The 15,390-nt window shown below is 39.4% G+C and overlaps 1 protein-coding gene across 11 annotated transcripts in view; it reads left to right on the forward strand.

The window, feature by feature from the left end:
* LOC126278361 (uncharacterized) overlaps positions 1-4,360 on the forward strand; it is a 112,033-nt gene extending 107,673 nt beyond the window's left edge. For 6 of the 11 annotated variants that reach the window (XM_049978436.1, XM_049978427.1, XM_049978514.1 and 3 more), the window contains one exon: positions 1,884-3,146. In XM_049978436.1, the coding sequence (XP_049834393.1) occupies positions 1,884-2,075 (192 nt within the window). In that variant the 3' untranslated portion in view covers positions 2,076-3,146. Of the gene's footprint in view, positions 1-1,883 lie in introns of all 11 variants that reach the window. The other 5 variants (XM_049978490.1, XM_049978498.1, XM_049978445.1 and 2 more) reach the window with 4 other exon arrangements.
* Positions 4,361-15,390: the final 11,030 nt, after the last annotated feature.

The following is a 15,390-nucleotide window of genomic DNA, read 5'->3' on the forward strand; positions in this document are numbered from 1 at the left end:
GTAATCTGAACATTATTTATGACTGATTGGGAGAGGGGAGAGGGAAGAAAAAAAGACAGACATTATCAGCTTTGGATCTCACAATGTTCTGCAGTTCCTGGTTTAATGTCCTTTGATACTCTTAGTAATCAAGTCAAGCTCATTAAAAGTACTCTAATTAAGAAATTTACCTTGTGTTAATTTAAATATGACATTAAATAAATTAAGAGAGGGCAAAACTTATCTTTTCTTTGATTGAAGTAACATTCATTAAAGCAAGGTAAAAAGGGTGCCAGAGTTGACCTCTTTTAAGGGAGTTCTTTGACCATAAGTTTTTGGCCCATATTATAAAAGTTATAAAAGTCCATGCGCTGGATTTGGTTTTGCTTTCATTTAATTTCCATAAATCTGCCATTACCCAGCAAATATAATAACTGTTATCCTGTAGGTATTAGCACAGAACTTTCGAATAATCAATATTAAACAGAACATTTATTCTAATCTGTTAGACAATCCTGGCAGCTTGTCAGCTTGCTGAGTTTGGGTGTTCTGCCAGTGGTCTGTGTCTTCCCAACATGATATTTTGATGCTGTAGCTTAACATCTTCATCGGGTGTTCCTGAGACTGGACCACTGGCAGAACACCTCTCAAAAGGAAACTTTCCATCACACCCCCCCCCCCCCAAAAATAAAAGATAAATAAAAAAGATAAAAATATCCCTCCTTCAGATTTAGTGGTAAAATGGCCCAATGGATAGCCCGTAGAAAATGGGAAGGTGTACTGAAATGTGAAAAAAGAAACAAAATAGAAACAGTGAATGCCCCAAGCTAAAGCTATGCAACATCGAGCAAATTCTTACAAGCTCAAGGTATACTACATTGTGCAAATTGCAAGAACCACTGTGTCATGGTTGTGTGGTCATTGTGTTGCACTGCAAAGTGGGAGATGCATATTCAAATCCCCCATGTACTCCTTTCTTTTCACAAGATTATGAACTTTCCATCTGGTCGTTGCCATAAATGTTTGCCTTCTGTTGTCTTTCCAATTGTCATACTATATACTGGTTGTAGAGTATGAGTTATGTGTAAAAATATATATAACCATCACAACTAAATGTGATGGATAGCGATAGCAGGAGAAAGAGTGCATAGAAATCTTACAGAAATGAAAACAAAAAATAAACAGGTGAGCACTGTGTTATAACAAATAAATTCAAGAGTCAAAATACTCAGAATGGAACACAAGAATCGTAACATGTGCTATTTGTGTAGAAAAAAAATAGGAAATATGTACGTCTGAAGGTCCCTTCTGTACACCTCACTGTTGCAAATGAATGTTACTCCATGACACAGACTCCAGTTTGAATACAGCAAATAGACATGTCAGTGACTGTGTGGGGCAGGGGGTAATAAAAATGTGGCACTAGTCCCATACTGTGATCACACACCACACAACCACAATGCCACGGCTATTCAAATACTCTTGATGTTAGACATCTTGAGTTTGGAGAGTTCATTTTTTTTTAAATTTTTTTTTCGCCAGTGCACCTTCATCTTGTTTTAGTGCTTGATCTGTGTTCTGTTTTTGAGGAGCTATCTGCTGGAGCATCTTACCTCTAAATCTGAGTGGGGGCTGCAATGGGGAGTTTCCCTTGTCAGTAAGATGACAGGGATCTTATTACTTCACTGTTGCTAACTCTTGATTCTTGCTGTTGGAGACATAGCCACTTGTGAAAGAATGCCTCTGACCAGTAGTCTGTGTCAGCTCTATATAAAAAACATTTGTGGAATGTTGTTCTAAATGTTGATGTTAGATTCATGTTCAAAACAAATGAGATTAAAATATAAATCCTTTGCAACTGAAAATATAATGCATTTAACGTCAGAGTTTTCTCTTTTTTTCAGGTAGGCGCAAGAATGAACAGCAGCTTAAGTAAGTTTAGTATCCATGATTATGTCAGTGCAGATGTGATGTGGCTCCTGAGAAGTCTTAATTTGATTCCAAATCTGACAGTATCTCTGCCAGTAAGTAAATATACACCATTGAAAAGGTTTTACTTGATATTTATTACCAGATTTATGTGGCATTCTTTGTGACACAAAAACAGATGTCTATTGTGATTGGGGATTTTGTATTGAAGCAGGGAATTATGTATTGAAGCATTGTGTATTAGGATTACATAGGCTACTTGTAGTAGATATGCAGTGATGATGACTGGCCAAATGTAGAAAGTCAAGGTAAAATAGGCAAGAAACATATTCTTGATAAACGTGTTGCATATTGTTATTAATCTTAAAGTGCTACAATTGAGGCATATTTTGTTGGACAATATACTTGACAACAAATTCCTAATGGTATATACTAAAAATGCCCTTGCTGAAATTTGCAGATTAGATGATTTCTCAACTGTGACAGACAATTCTGATGTGGGATGTATTTTGGATGTAGAAAAAGGCAGCTATGAGTCATTATAACTTACTGGTGCACCTGTGATCCTCAAAAAGAAAGAAAAAGACACTACATTTCACAGACGTAAAAATATAACATGGAATCATACAAGTGTTGTAAGTGAAGCACTCACAGAGGTAAAATAAATTGATGGATGCCGTTTCAAATGTTCATGAAAGCTACAGAAAATTAAAAACTGTTATTACCCCATATCATAATTCAGATAATAATGTTATAGAATTAAAATAAGTTGTCTGAAACTGATACCGTGAAAAGTCTGGAATGAAATAACAACAGTATGGAAGGGGTGAACTGCTACTCACCACATAGAGGAGAGATTGAATCGCAGGCTTCCTAGTGTTCTTTTTCATTGTGCCTGTCTGGCACTTAATGCCTCCTTCATATGGTGAGTAGCAATCAATCATTTCCATATATTCTGAAATTGATAGTGTTAACTCATATGCTTGTGTTTCACATGAACAAAAATAACCACCACTTTATTTATAATATACCACCAACAAATGTGTGCTAATGACATGTTCTAATTATGGACTTGAATGAATTCATAAAAGCTACACCTAAAATATTTTTACATTGATGCTCTGAGTAGATTTGTGTGCTTTACGGTGAATAAAATTGCATACATTTGAAGATATGTTTAAATATTTCACGGTAATAAAGTAAATTTTAATTGTATAAAATGAAATAAAATAAGCAGAATAATTAATGGACGTGACATTTTACTGCTCTCTTAACATCCAGAACAGCTCCCATATGAGGAATAACTTCTTGCAACTTTAAATGAAGTATTAGTCTCAACATCTTTTCCTTTATTAAGTCAGGTTAAGCAGCAGATGTTGCTGTTGAAGCATCTCTACCAGAACGCTCAAAAGAAGGCAGTTCTTCTTGTATGCTCATTTTTTTTTCCGCTTTTAGTACGTAACACAGACAACATGATTTTAATTTCATCACAAATGAATTCATCAAAAAAGTAATTATGATTTGGATTGACAAATCTGATAAATTTATAGAAGGAAGTGGGAATGCATATCTAAGAGTATGGCTCTTGGAATCATTATGCTCACACTTCAAATAGGTGCCACATACAGTTGGTAGCTGACAGTTTATTTTGATTACCTGTGTCGTGTTTCATAGGAATGAATAAGAACAACTGTTGAGCAGGTATAAGTTCTTTTTATTTTAAAAATGGGAACTGTGATTGAGATAAAAATGCCATGTCATACTAAGGGGGCAAACCACAAAAGGAGGCTGTTTGACACACATTTTTTTGGATTTTTTGTGTGGGAAGAATTAATTAGAATTTAATCAAAGTTTGACATCATTTCTTTCATATTTTGAACAGTTTTTGTGAATTTTTTAAAATAATTTCAGCCAGAAATAACAAAGTTATGCTGTGATGTCCGCTGAAGGTTGTGATTATAGTCTTCCAGTTGCTGAAGTGTAGCCATTCAGATTTTCATCTGAAATAAAACAGTTTTTGATTTTCTATTAATAACTTATTTTCTAAGAGTATGAACCTCAATGCAGGTATAAACAATGAAAATCCAAAATTTTGCAGGTGTTGGAACAATATACTTGGACTTTCACAATTTTTTTCTCTAATTATGCAAAGAAAAATACCCTTAAAATCATATCATCATCTCACGAGTTGGTTCATATAATTTGTAATTTTATAAAGAATCATACTATCAATTGTCATAACGATCGGTTGTATACTTTTTGAGTTAGACTCCACGGAAATGTGGAAAAAGTCATTTCGAGATAAACGCGTTTGAAAAATAAATTCTTGGAAACTAGGAATTCAAGGAAGTTAACAATGATGTAAAATACTTACCAATTAATCTGCGATTCCAGCACCATATTGTAAACCTCCTTCTTCCTCATAGGCTTCGTTTTGCGCTTTCCAGTTAACAGTTGATCCAACTATTTGTATTATGAACTGAAGACAAATGGGTTATATGTGCTTTAAATGAAAATTGTGTAGAGTTGGAAACTACTTTTCTGAGGGAATGAAGTATAAGACACATCCATAAAGTAATTTTCCATGGGGTTGTGAACAGAAACAAAACACAATTTAATTGAAAGATTTGTCAAAACAGATACATGAAGTGTTGAGCTATTTTTCAACATATTCACCACTGAAATCCATACATTTGTCATACCACAGGGACGAACTTTTGTATCCCTGTGTCAGAGAAGTCTGCTGCTTGTAGAACGTATCTGGTCCATAGAGCCATGATGTGTGGCCAAGCATTGTTGTGAGCAAGGCAACATTGGTACTAAACCTTCCGCACTGCTTGTTCTGAATGGCCTGGTGCAATTTATTTCCTGTTTTGCAGTAATGCTCAGCCTCCACCATCTCTTGATTGAGATTCGACTAGGAGAAGTCCCCTTCTGAGCTGGAGTACCGAACACAACACTTTCTGTGCCAACACAGTTGGCTTGAATTTCATATTGCAGGGAGAGCCATTGTGATGCCAATACACTGACTGCTGCTTTGGTTCTATGATGATCTGGTCCAGAAACTTGTCACTGTTGTCATGGTAATGCAGCAGGAAAGTTTCAACAATTCTCCATGATGCTTTGCTCCACAAGCTGGCCTTTAATGATTGATGGCCTCATACTGCACTCCTCCTCATGAAGATTTTGGCAACCTGCCAATACAAGACTCTGTTTTCAACCGCTGCCATGAAGCTACTGTGAGACCTTGGAAAGTTCTGTTAGCACATGTGCCCTCCAATTTTATTACTCTGTCACATTCCCATATGACAGCAAGTCATGACCAAAGAGTAGTTTCAAACAGAAACTCATGATTTGTGCTCACAATTGATGAGCAGTGGAAAAGCATTTTCACAAAGAACTGTGAATATCACACAACATAAATGATCTTACGCTGATGAGTTTCTGCTGTCACGGCCCAGAATGAACTGTATGCAAATGGGACATCCTTCATCTTTCCGCTAATGGAAGATTCTTTTCCTCAGAAGCAACAAGAGATGTCACATTTTGCCACAGTCTGTTTTTAGACTTTCTTGGTTGCAGTTTATGTAAACACATTTCCGTTAATTTCCTACTGTTACTATATCTTATTAATGATGATAATTCCCACACATTATACACTGATAAAAAAAGTGCTACAAATTGAACAAATTAATAATGTATTGGTTCACCTCTGACTATTTTAGGAGCAGTTATTCAGTTTGGCATTGATTGATTGAGTTGTTGAATGTTCTCCTGAGGGAGACGTGCAAAATTGTGTTCAACTGGCATGTTAGATTGTCAAAATCCGTAGCTGGTTGGAGGCCCTACCCATAATGATCCCAAGATTCTCAGTTGGGTAGAGATCTAGTGACCTTGTTGGCAAAGGTAGGGTTTGGCAAGCGTGAACACAAGCAACAGAAACCGTTGTGGAGGTTGGCATTATCTTGCTGAAGTGTAAGCCCAGGCTGGATTGTCATGAACGACAACAAAACAGGGCATAGAATATCGTCAATGTAACTTTGGCTGTAAGAGTGCAGTGGATGGCAACCAAAGTGGTCCTTCTACGAAGAGAAAAGGCACCTTAAGACCATCACTCCCAGTTGTTTGGCCATATGGTGGTCAAAGTCAGGTTGATATCCCACCAATGTCCAGGGCATCTCCAGGCATGTCTTTGGCCCAGAATCTCTTTGATTGGAGTAGAGTTGTTGTCAGTGATGAGTTCTGCTTCAAATTGAGCACCGATGACCAGCAAACAAGTCTGGAGACACCCATGACAGTGGTATGATAGCCTGACTGTTGCCCACCATACATCTCAACAACCAAGAGTGATGGTCTGGGGGCCATTTCTTTTCATAGCAGGACCCCTTTACAAAACACCGGTATGTCGACAATATTCTACAATCCATTTTGTTGCCCTTCATGGCATGCTATCTTGGGCTTACATTTCAGCAAGATAATACCTGCCAACAAACGTCGAGAGTTTTTACTGCCTGTCTTCATGCTTGTCAACAATACCTTTGCCAGCAAGATCTCTAGATCTTTCCCAAATTGAGAATGTTTGGAGCGTCATGGGCAGGGCACCCAACTGGCTCAGGATTTTGACTGCCTAATCCGCCAATTGAACAGAATTGGATATGATATCCATCTGGAGGATATCCAACAATTCTTATCAATCAGTGCCAAGCCAAATAACTGCTTGCATAAGTGCCAGATGTGGACTAATGTGTTACTTACTTGCTCAATTTGTGGAACTCTTTCTCTTGAATAATTAATCAAATTTTTCTGAAACTGTAATCATTTATCTGTATGTACAGGTACATGACCTTTACTATTTCTGTCCCCATTTTTTTCCTTCCTAGAATGCATTAAATGCTGAAAGTTGGCTGAAAGTGAAAGTGAATAGCAGCAAAATTCTAAATTGAGGCTGAAATACACTGAGGCGACAAAAGTCATGAGATAACAATATGCACATATACCGATGGTGTTAGTATTGTGTACACAAGATATAATGGGGGAATTCATTGGCAGAGCTGTCATTTGTACTTGCGTGATTCATGTGAAAAAGCATCCAATGTAATTATGGCTCCCCGACCGGAATTAACAGACTTTGTACCTGGAATGGTAGTCGGAGCTAGACACATGGGACATTCCATTTTTGAAATTGTTAGGGAGTTCAATATTCTGAGATCCAAGGTGTCAAGGGTGTGCCGAGAATACCAAATTTCTGGCATTACCTCTCACCATGGACAACGCAGTGATTGATGGCCTTCACTTAACAACTGAGAGCAACGGTGTTTGCATAGATTTATCAGTGGGAACAGACAAGTAACACTGCATGAAATAACTGCAGAAATCAGTGTGGGATGGATGACGAACACATTCGTTAGGACAGTGCAGCAAAATTTGGCTACAATGTGCATGGCAGCAGATGCGAGTTCCTTTGCTAACAGTACATCACCTGCAGCACTTCTCCTAGGCTTGCGACCATATCTGTTGGACCCTAGATGACTGGAAAACCATGGTCTGGTAAGATGATTCCTGATTTCAGTTGATAAGAGCTGTTGGTGAGGTTCCACTGTGGTACAGACACCATGAAGCCATGGTTCCAAGTTGTCAACAAGGCACTGTGCAAGTTGGTGGAGACTGCATAATGGTGTGGATTGTCTTTACGTGGGTCATTGACTGGAAATGGTTATGTCCATTGGCTTGGAGACCTTTTGCAGCCATTCATGGACTTTATGTTCCCAAGCAATGATGGAATTTTTATGGATGACAATGCACCATGTCACTGGGCCACAATTGTTCACTATTGGTTTGCAGATGATTTGATCACCAGACACGAATCCCATCAAACATTTATGAGACATAATCAAGAGGTCAGTTTGTACATAAAGTTCTGCACTGGCAACACTTTTGCTGTTGTGGACATCTGTAGAGGCAGTGTGGTTCAATATTTCTTCCAAAGACTTGTTGATTCCATCCCACATTGAGTTGCTGTTCTACACTGGGCAAAAGTCAGTCTGACACAATATTAGGTGGTATTCCCTGACTTTTGTCACCTCATTGTTTATATCCCAATGGTAGACTAGTGGTGGCAGCATGTTTATAGCTGTAAATAGCTGTAGTGTCTGTTAATCAATATAAGGAATGACATTATTACAAATAGTAAAATAATAAGGTTGAAGTTACGCCAAAAATGGCTCAACTGTTACAACAAGACTCTTTTATAGACAATGTATTTTGGAGAATATTGTGTTTCCTGATCATAATACTATAGAATGGGAGAATTATGTGATTAAAACTGATTCCAAAGACAAGAATTCGTGTGAGATTGTTTTGACTGTCTTAAGATTGCTCTTACCAAATATTTGAAGAAACAACATGTAAAGGTAATGTCCTAGACTCTCAGTACCTAAACCATGTAGTAACTAAACCCCCCAGTAATTAACAGAACCAACCTGGTAATCATAAAGTTGTGGCAGTATCAGTGTGACTACAGGTGTTAAAAATATGTAAAGAAAGGGACAGAATACAGATCACAGAGTATTTGAGTAGTCATCATCAAAGATTCAGTTCTGGTGATGAATGTGTGGAGGGCAAGTGGATAAAACTCAAAAGCATTGTACAGTAAGCCTTAGATAAGTATCTGCAAAGCAGGAAATGACCCCTGTGGTTCAGTAGCTGTGTTAGAAAACTGCAATGAAAGCAGAAAAATGCTGTATCTCTGAATTAATAAAAGTTAAAGCATAGTTTACAAACAGTAGCTAAATGAAACCAATATGAGTGTGAGGAGAGCAGTGCAAGAAGCCCTCAGTGAATTAAAAAGCAAAATTTTGTCTATACACGAGTAAATATTCTAAAAGTAGTGGTCTTTTGTGAGTTAGTATGCAGATCAAAATCAACTGTTCAGTCATAAGTGACTTTACTCACACCAAAACAGAAGGTGACAGAGAGAATGCTGAAATACTGCATTTCGCCTTCCTAAATTGTTTCACACTAGAAAATCTTTGCATGAATGCTGTAATAGATGTAAGATCCTGAAATAGAAAATCATCTGATATTCATCCAAATTCTGTACCTTCACACATGCCGCCCCAACTAAAAATGTATGCATGTTTCTGTTTTCTGAGCCATCTAATGCAAATATGAATTACCATAAGACAAAGCCGTTCTTTGAATTATACAACAAATAACTGATTATTACTCAAGTTTTCCTTCTCACTAATTAATTTTTAATCCCCTAAAAACATCCATATCATTCCTGGTTTGTTTTTGAAAGCTCCTAATTGATACTTTATAGTATAATCCTCATTTTTCCCTTGAAATAAAAAAAAATACTTTAAAGGCATCAGCTGTGCTAATGTCTTAATATCACTATTTAATCATTTATTATTATCTTTTCTTTACAACTGAAACTTAATGTGTATCACATGCAACTAGGTTCTGCTTTAAAAAGAAGTCTTCTTGACTGTCTTATGGTCTTACCACAATCTTCCAATTGTTTCGCACTATTACATAATTGACACACACAGTATTTTCTAATTTAAGGATTAATGACACTTTGTGTCAACAAAAATGTTAAGTTCTTTCAGGTTCAATACTGTCATAATGCTGACAGTGCCGAAAATATTTCACTGCACAACATACATCACAGTTATTGGACAAGGGAAATTATGGGTAAAAGAAGAAGGAGGTGGGGAACACCATGGAACACTTGTTCCGGTGAAGAAATGAAAAATGAAGGGGGCAAATTTTCAGCAGTACAAACAATTTATTGAGGTAGACACTACTACATTTCATTTAACAAAAACAAAAAGGGAATATGCTATCTGTACACAGTTTAGGTATAATTTGGCAGTGCAGGTTCTCAGTTTATCAGTGCTGTTTATGTGTGTTGCTGCAAGTGGAATTTTCAGCTCAGGAAAGTGGAAGATGGCTCTCCAGAGCGTCTCATGAAAACTAAAGGGAAAATGGTGTGCGAGTCATGAACTGCTGGATTTGTCCTGCTTCGGAAGCTGTGGCAGTCGCAAGCTATCTGTCCTTGAATAGTCATCATGTGGCAGTCTTCAGGTCCTCATTGAAAGCACTGGTCCCAAACAGTAGCACGATTCACAGCAAAAGGAGGAGCATTCATGCATATGGTGAGTTGACAGTTCATCACTCATGAATGCTTGACTAACATATGGATAGGAATTCTGCATGGAAGCACCAGTAGGCAGATTGCAGTAGTGGGGGAAAGATGTTCCAGACAGTAACTGTCCACTAAGGTGCTGGTGCTTTGGACAGTGTCTAGGTGCAACTGTGAGGGGAGAGTGGTCTGCTATATCACCAACTCCCAGTCCCCCCTTGGCCTCTCCTGTGAAAGGTGGACATCAGGGGTAACAACACTGAATGTAGCTCCGGGGTGTCAAACACTAGTGTATGTCGAGTGATATGCATCGGTTGCAGTAGTAGTAGTAGTAGTAGTAGTAGTAGTAGTAGTGGTGAGGTGTTAGATCCAACATTGGAAACCATGTGCTCAGTGTCAGGCTCCATGTGCTGAGAAGTGTAAATGGGAGGGAAAATGAAGGGGAGTGAGGTGGCTGCATCTGGGTGACAGCTGGTGATTCAGCAACCCTGATGGGTATGGTGGTGGGGGCAGTGGCAATGCTGGCGGCCGTGGCCGTAGCATCAGTGTTGTCAGCACTGGTCAAGAAGACCTTGACCATCAGCAGTGTATGGGCATTGTTGAGAGTGAGCACATAAGCTACTTTTAACCCATCAGTGGACACATCTGAAAGGCCGCCATGAAGATGCATGGTAAATGTTTATTTTTGTTTCATTGTAAAATTAGGTGACAACCCAGGTACTGTGGGCAGAGTGGGGATTGGCAAATGTCAACATGGAGCATTGCATGCGTGCACAAAGTGAGGTCATGGTGCACAGAAGTCGAGCACTCAGCATGGTGCCATGGATGTATCGATTGGAGTTGGTCCATACAGTTTTGAAGCTTCTGGACATAAGCTGGTACACAGGTAGTAATGGTTTGGGGCCGGTAGTGCTAGAGGCTGCCCATATATCAAGTTGATGGCAAACACTTCCAAGTTAGCCGGCGGCAAACACTTCCAAGTTAGCCTTGCAGGCCACCCACGAAGCTAAAAGAATCAGTGGCAGGGTGGCAGACCATTTTGTGTCGTAGTAGGTGGCAGACCATTTTGTGTCGTAGTAGGTAAGGGATTTTAAAGTGCAATAGAAATGTTTCACCGTGCTGCAGTATAGTAGCTGAAGGTAAAATGACTGAGGGTCCTGCAAGTCTTGAGCAGGGTTTTGAATCAACAGGAAGTGAATTGGTGTCTGTGGTTTGATATTTGTGGCAGGGGCAGCTGAAATTCGAAACCCAGGTGTTGATGAACACCACAGTAACCATTTCGGCCAAAATGTCCAGGATGGGGACGTCTTCTGGAGAGATCATAAACCAGTCTAGCACTGTGAGAAGATAGCAGCAGCTGTCTGAAGATGGAAGGGAGCTGATGATGTTGATGTGAGCATGGGAGAGTCAGTAATTGACAGCGAAAATTGGAACACAGGAAATGTGGACATGATTTCTGCACTTTAATGCGCTGACACAGGTTGCATGCGTGGGCCCAAGTGCAACATTCCTGTTGGACATAGGGCCAGAAGAAACATTCCTGGACATTCACGATAGTACAAAACGTGTTGCCTTTCTTTGAACTTTTTCGATGTACTCCGTCAGTCCTATGTGATAAGGATCCCACACCGCACAGCAGTATTCTAAAATAGGACGGACAAGCGTAGTGTAGGCAGTCTCCTTAGTAGGTCTGTTACATTTTCTAAGTGTCCTGCCAATAAAACACAGTCTTTGGTCAGTCTTCCACACAACATTTTCTATGTGTTCTTTCCAATTTAAGTTGTTCGTAATTGTAATACCTAGGTATTTAGTTGAATTTGCGGTTTTTAGATTAGACTGATTTATCATATTACCGAAGTTTAACGAGTTCCTTTTAGCACTCGTGGATGACCTCACACTTTTCGTAGTTTGGGGTCAACTGCCACTTTTTGCACCATTCAGATATTTTTTCTAAATTGTTTTGCAGTTTGTTTTGATATTCTGATGACTTTATTAGTCGATAAACGACAGCATCATCTGCAAACAACCAAAGATGGCTCCTCAGATTGTCTCCCAAATCGTTTATATAGATAAGGAACAGCAAAGGGCCTATAACACTACCTTGGGGAACGCCTGAAATCACTTCTATTTTACTCGATGACTTTCTGTCAGTTACTATGAACTGTGGCCTCTCTGACAGGAAATAGCAAATCCAGTCACATAATTGAGACGATCTCCCAGTACATACTGCAGTCTGAAGCTTGCACAGGTTAGAGTAGCATGGAGAGCTGCAGCAAACCAGACTCAGGACTGAAGACCACAACAAATACATCTGAGACTATATTCCATAAGCACGCAATTTCACTACGAGCCGTTTGTGTGGTACAGTGAAAAAAAGCCTTCCGGAAATCCAGGAATACGGAATTGACCTGAAATCCCTTGTCAATAGCACTCAGCACTTCATGTGAATAAAGAGCTAGTTTTGTTTCACAGGAACGGTGTTTTATAAACCCATGTTGACTGTGTGTCAATAGGCCATTTCGTTTGAGGTAATTCATAATGTTTGAACACAATATACAGGGTGTCCCAGCTATCTTGTCCACCAAAAATATCTCTGGAACAATAACAGCTATTGGAAAACGTCGTTCACCGGTATCAATGTAGGGCTGGGGCCCATGAATGTACATATTTGGAAACATTCTAAAACGAAAGCATATGTGTTTTTTAACACAAACTTATGTTTTTTTTAAAATGGACCTCCTATATTTTTTCTTCAGCAATCCATAGCATGACAAAGCACATACACAATGGCGTTGATTGCATCAAAATATTCCCATTACATCCCGAGATATTAAGACACGAAGTTGACGCTTGAAACACCCGACATGCGCTGATAGCGCACGTCCTGAGGCTCAGGCATGAACCCTATGCTGCCCGTAATCGCGATGTGATTGACATGTGTAATCACACCTCCATACTTATCAAGAGGTCCGAAACAAATAATACGGTCTGCTGCCATCAACTTTCATAAGCACATAATTGTTTCCCTCTTGCACGTTTTACATATCTACGTACACAATATGAACCAGTACCGATCGGTGTACACCTGTCATGTTGTCTTATTTATCCTGCACACCCCAAATGAGGTTTATCTAATGCGTTATATGACCCATTGTGCCTGTTGTGCAGGGCCTGGCTCTACCTAGTCAAGTGTCCAACGTAGTTCCCACTACTGCCACAGTTACCACTTCGCCTTGTTTATGATTTGCGACCCATGCAAACTCCTGTACTCCACCACCCTCCGAGCATCCCATTTGTTGTTGCTTTGGTGTGCAGTACACCGCTTGCCAGTGTAGTCGTGCATCAGAGTAATCTAGTGACGGCACGGAGATAGTACACATTGTGAATAAACGTTATGTTGTGGAACTTATATTTTACAGTATAATATACACACATGAAGATATGGTAGAAATGCTGCTGATCTATGGAGAATGTACGTTGATGAGAAATACGTTATGAGAAATACGTTATGAGATTGCTTGTTTGTTGACAGTACTGTTAGCGAACATTATGATTATTGTTAATATGTCTGTTTTCTACCCTACTCTACATACCTGTATTGTACCCTGGTGTAGGTGGACGAAATTCTGTTCAGGCAGAACGACTGTGCAGAAGACGATTCCCTGACAAGCCATCGCCTTCGCGCCGGATGTTTGGTCGTCTCACATCTTGTCTATGTGAAACGGGAAGCTTAAATCCAAGACCTCGACATCGTCCTAGAACACGCACAGATGAACGTGCTGAAGTTGTTGTGCTCGCTACCATAGCTGTTAATCCTCAAATCAGCACACGTCAAATTGAACGTGAAGTTGGTGTGTCGAAATCAAGTGCACAGCGTATTCTTGAACGTCATAAATTTCATTCTTACCATGTTCACTTACACCAGGATCTCCATGGAAATGACTTCCGCAATAGGGTAACATTTTGATGGTGGACTCAGCAAAAACTTCTGACTAATCCAAATTTTTTTGCAGATGTTCTCTTTACCGACGAGGCATCATTCTCCAACAAAGGAATTGTCGATATGAGGAATATGCATTATTGGTCCGCAGACAATGCAAAATGGCTCTCTGAGGTAGAGCATCAACGTCCGTGGAAAGTTAGTGTTTGGTGTGGGATTATTGGAGATACCATTATCGGACCTTTCTTTATAAATGGCATCCAAAATGGCAGACAATACTCCAGATTTATACGACACAATCTTCCTGTTCTCTTGGACACCGTACCTCTGAACCGGAGAATGGTCATGTGGTATCAGCGTGACGGATGCCCTGCACATACTGCCTTTCGAGCACGACGACTTCTGAACCATAAGTTCCCTGGTAGGTGGATTGGACGAGGTGGCCCAGTTAGGCGGCGTGCCCTATCTCTGGACCTTACACTGCTGGATTATTTTCTTTGGAGAGCAGTGAAGGATGCTGTTTACCAACATGAACCAGCAACACCAGAGGACATGAAGCAACACATTATTGATGCTTGTACAGCCATCAAAGAGGAAACAGTAGCACAAAGTAGGGCATCCTTCGTCCGCAGAGTGACCCTATGTATGCAAGCCAATGGGCATCACTTTGAGCATGAGATGTGAACGCTATGTTTAGTATGTAGTGCTGGTATCACAGTGGAAGTTTCTACAAAGGGCCATTTTACCCAGTGATGTTAAGAAACATTTGTTTGCAACAATTTGTCATTTAATGCATTAGATAAACATAATTATGTGATAATAAAACTAATTGGTTAAACATGTTTACATTCATCTACTATGTCCTACCTGAACTTCCCAAATCAAAACATTTTTACCTAAACAATGGTAAAACTTTTAGTCCACTTGCTTGTTTCACTAAAACCATCAACATGAATTTTACTATTACGAGTGAATGATTAACTGTCACTTGCGCTAGATCTACAGTAAAGTAAAGTTTTAACGTTGAATGGCATTACCTTCTTAGTAACGGAGTAACGATAAGCGAAGTTAACTTTGTGACTAACGTTGCGGTACACAGATATGTTACAGAACAGCATCACCCCTAGTGTATGGGATAAATACCTGCTGGAAGGTATGACGTTAATGCAGGATGGCAGCAGACCGTATTATTCGTTTCGGACCTCGTGATAAGTATGGAAGTGTGATTATACATGTCAATCACATCGCGATTACGGGCAGCATGGGGTTCACGCCTGAGCCTCAGGTCCTGCGCTATCAGCGCATGTCGGGTGTTTCAAGCGTCAACTTCGTGTCTTAATATCTCGGGATGTAATGGGAATATTTTGATGCAATCAACGCCATTGTGTATGTG

This window comes from Schistocerca gregaria, chromosome 1 (genome assembly GCF_023897955.1).
Source record: "Schistocerca gregaria isolate iqSchGreg1 chromosome 1, iqSchGreg1.2, whole genome shotgun sequence".
Lineage (NCBI taxonomy): Eukaryota > Metazoa > Arthropoda > Insecta > Orthoptera > Acrididae > Schistocerca > Schistocerca gregaria.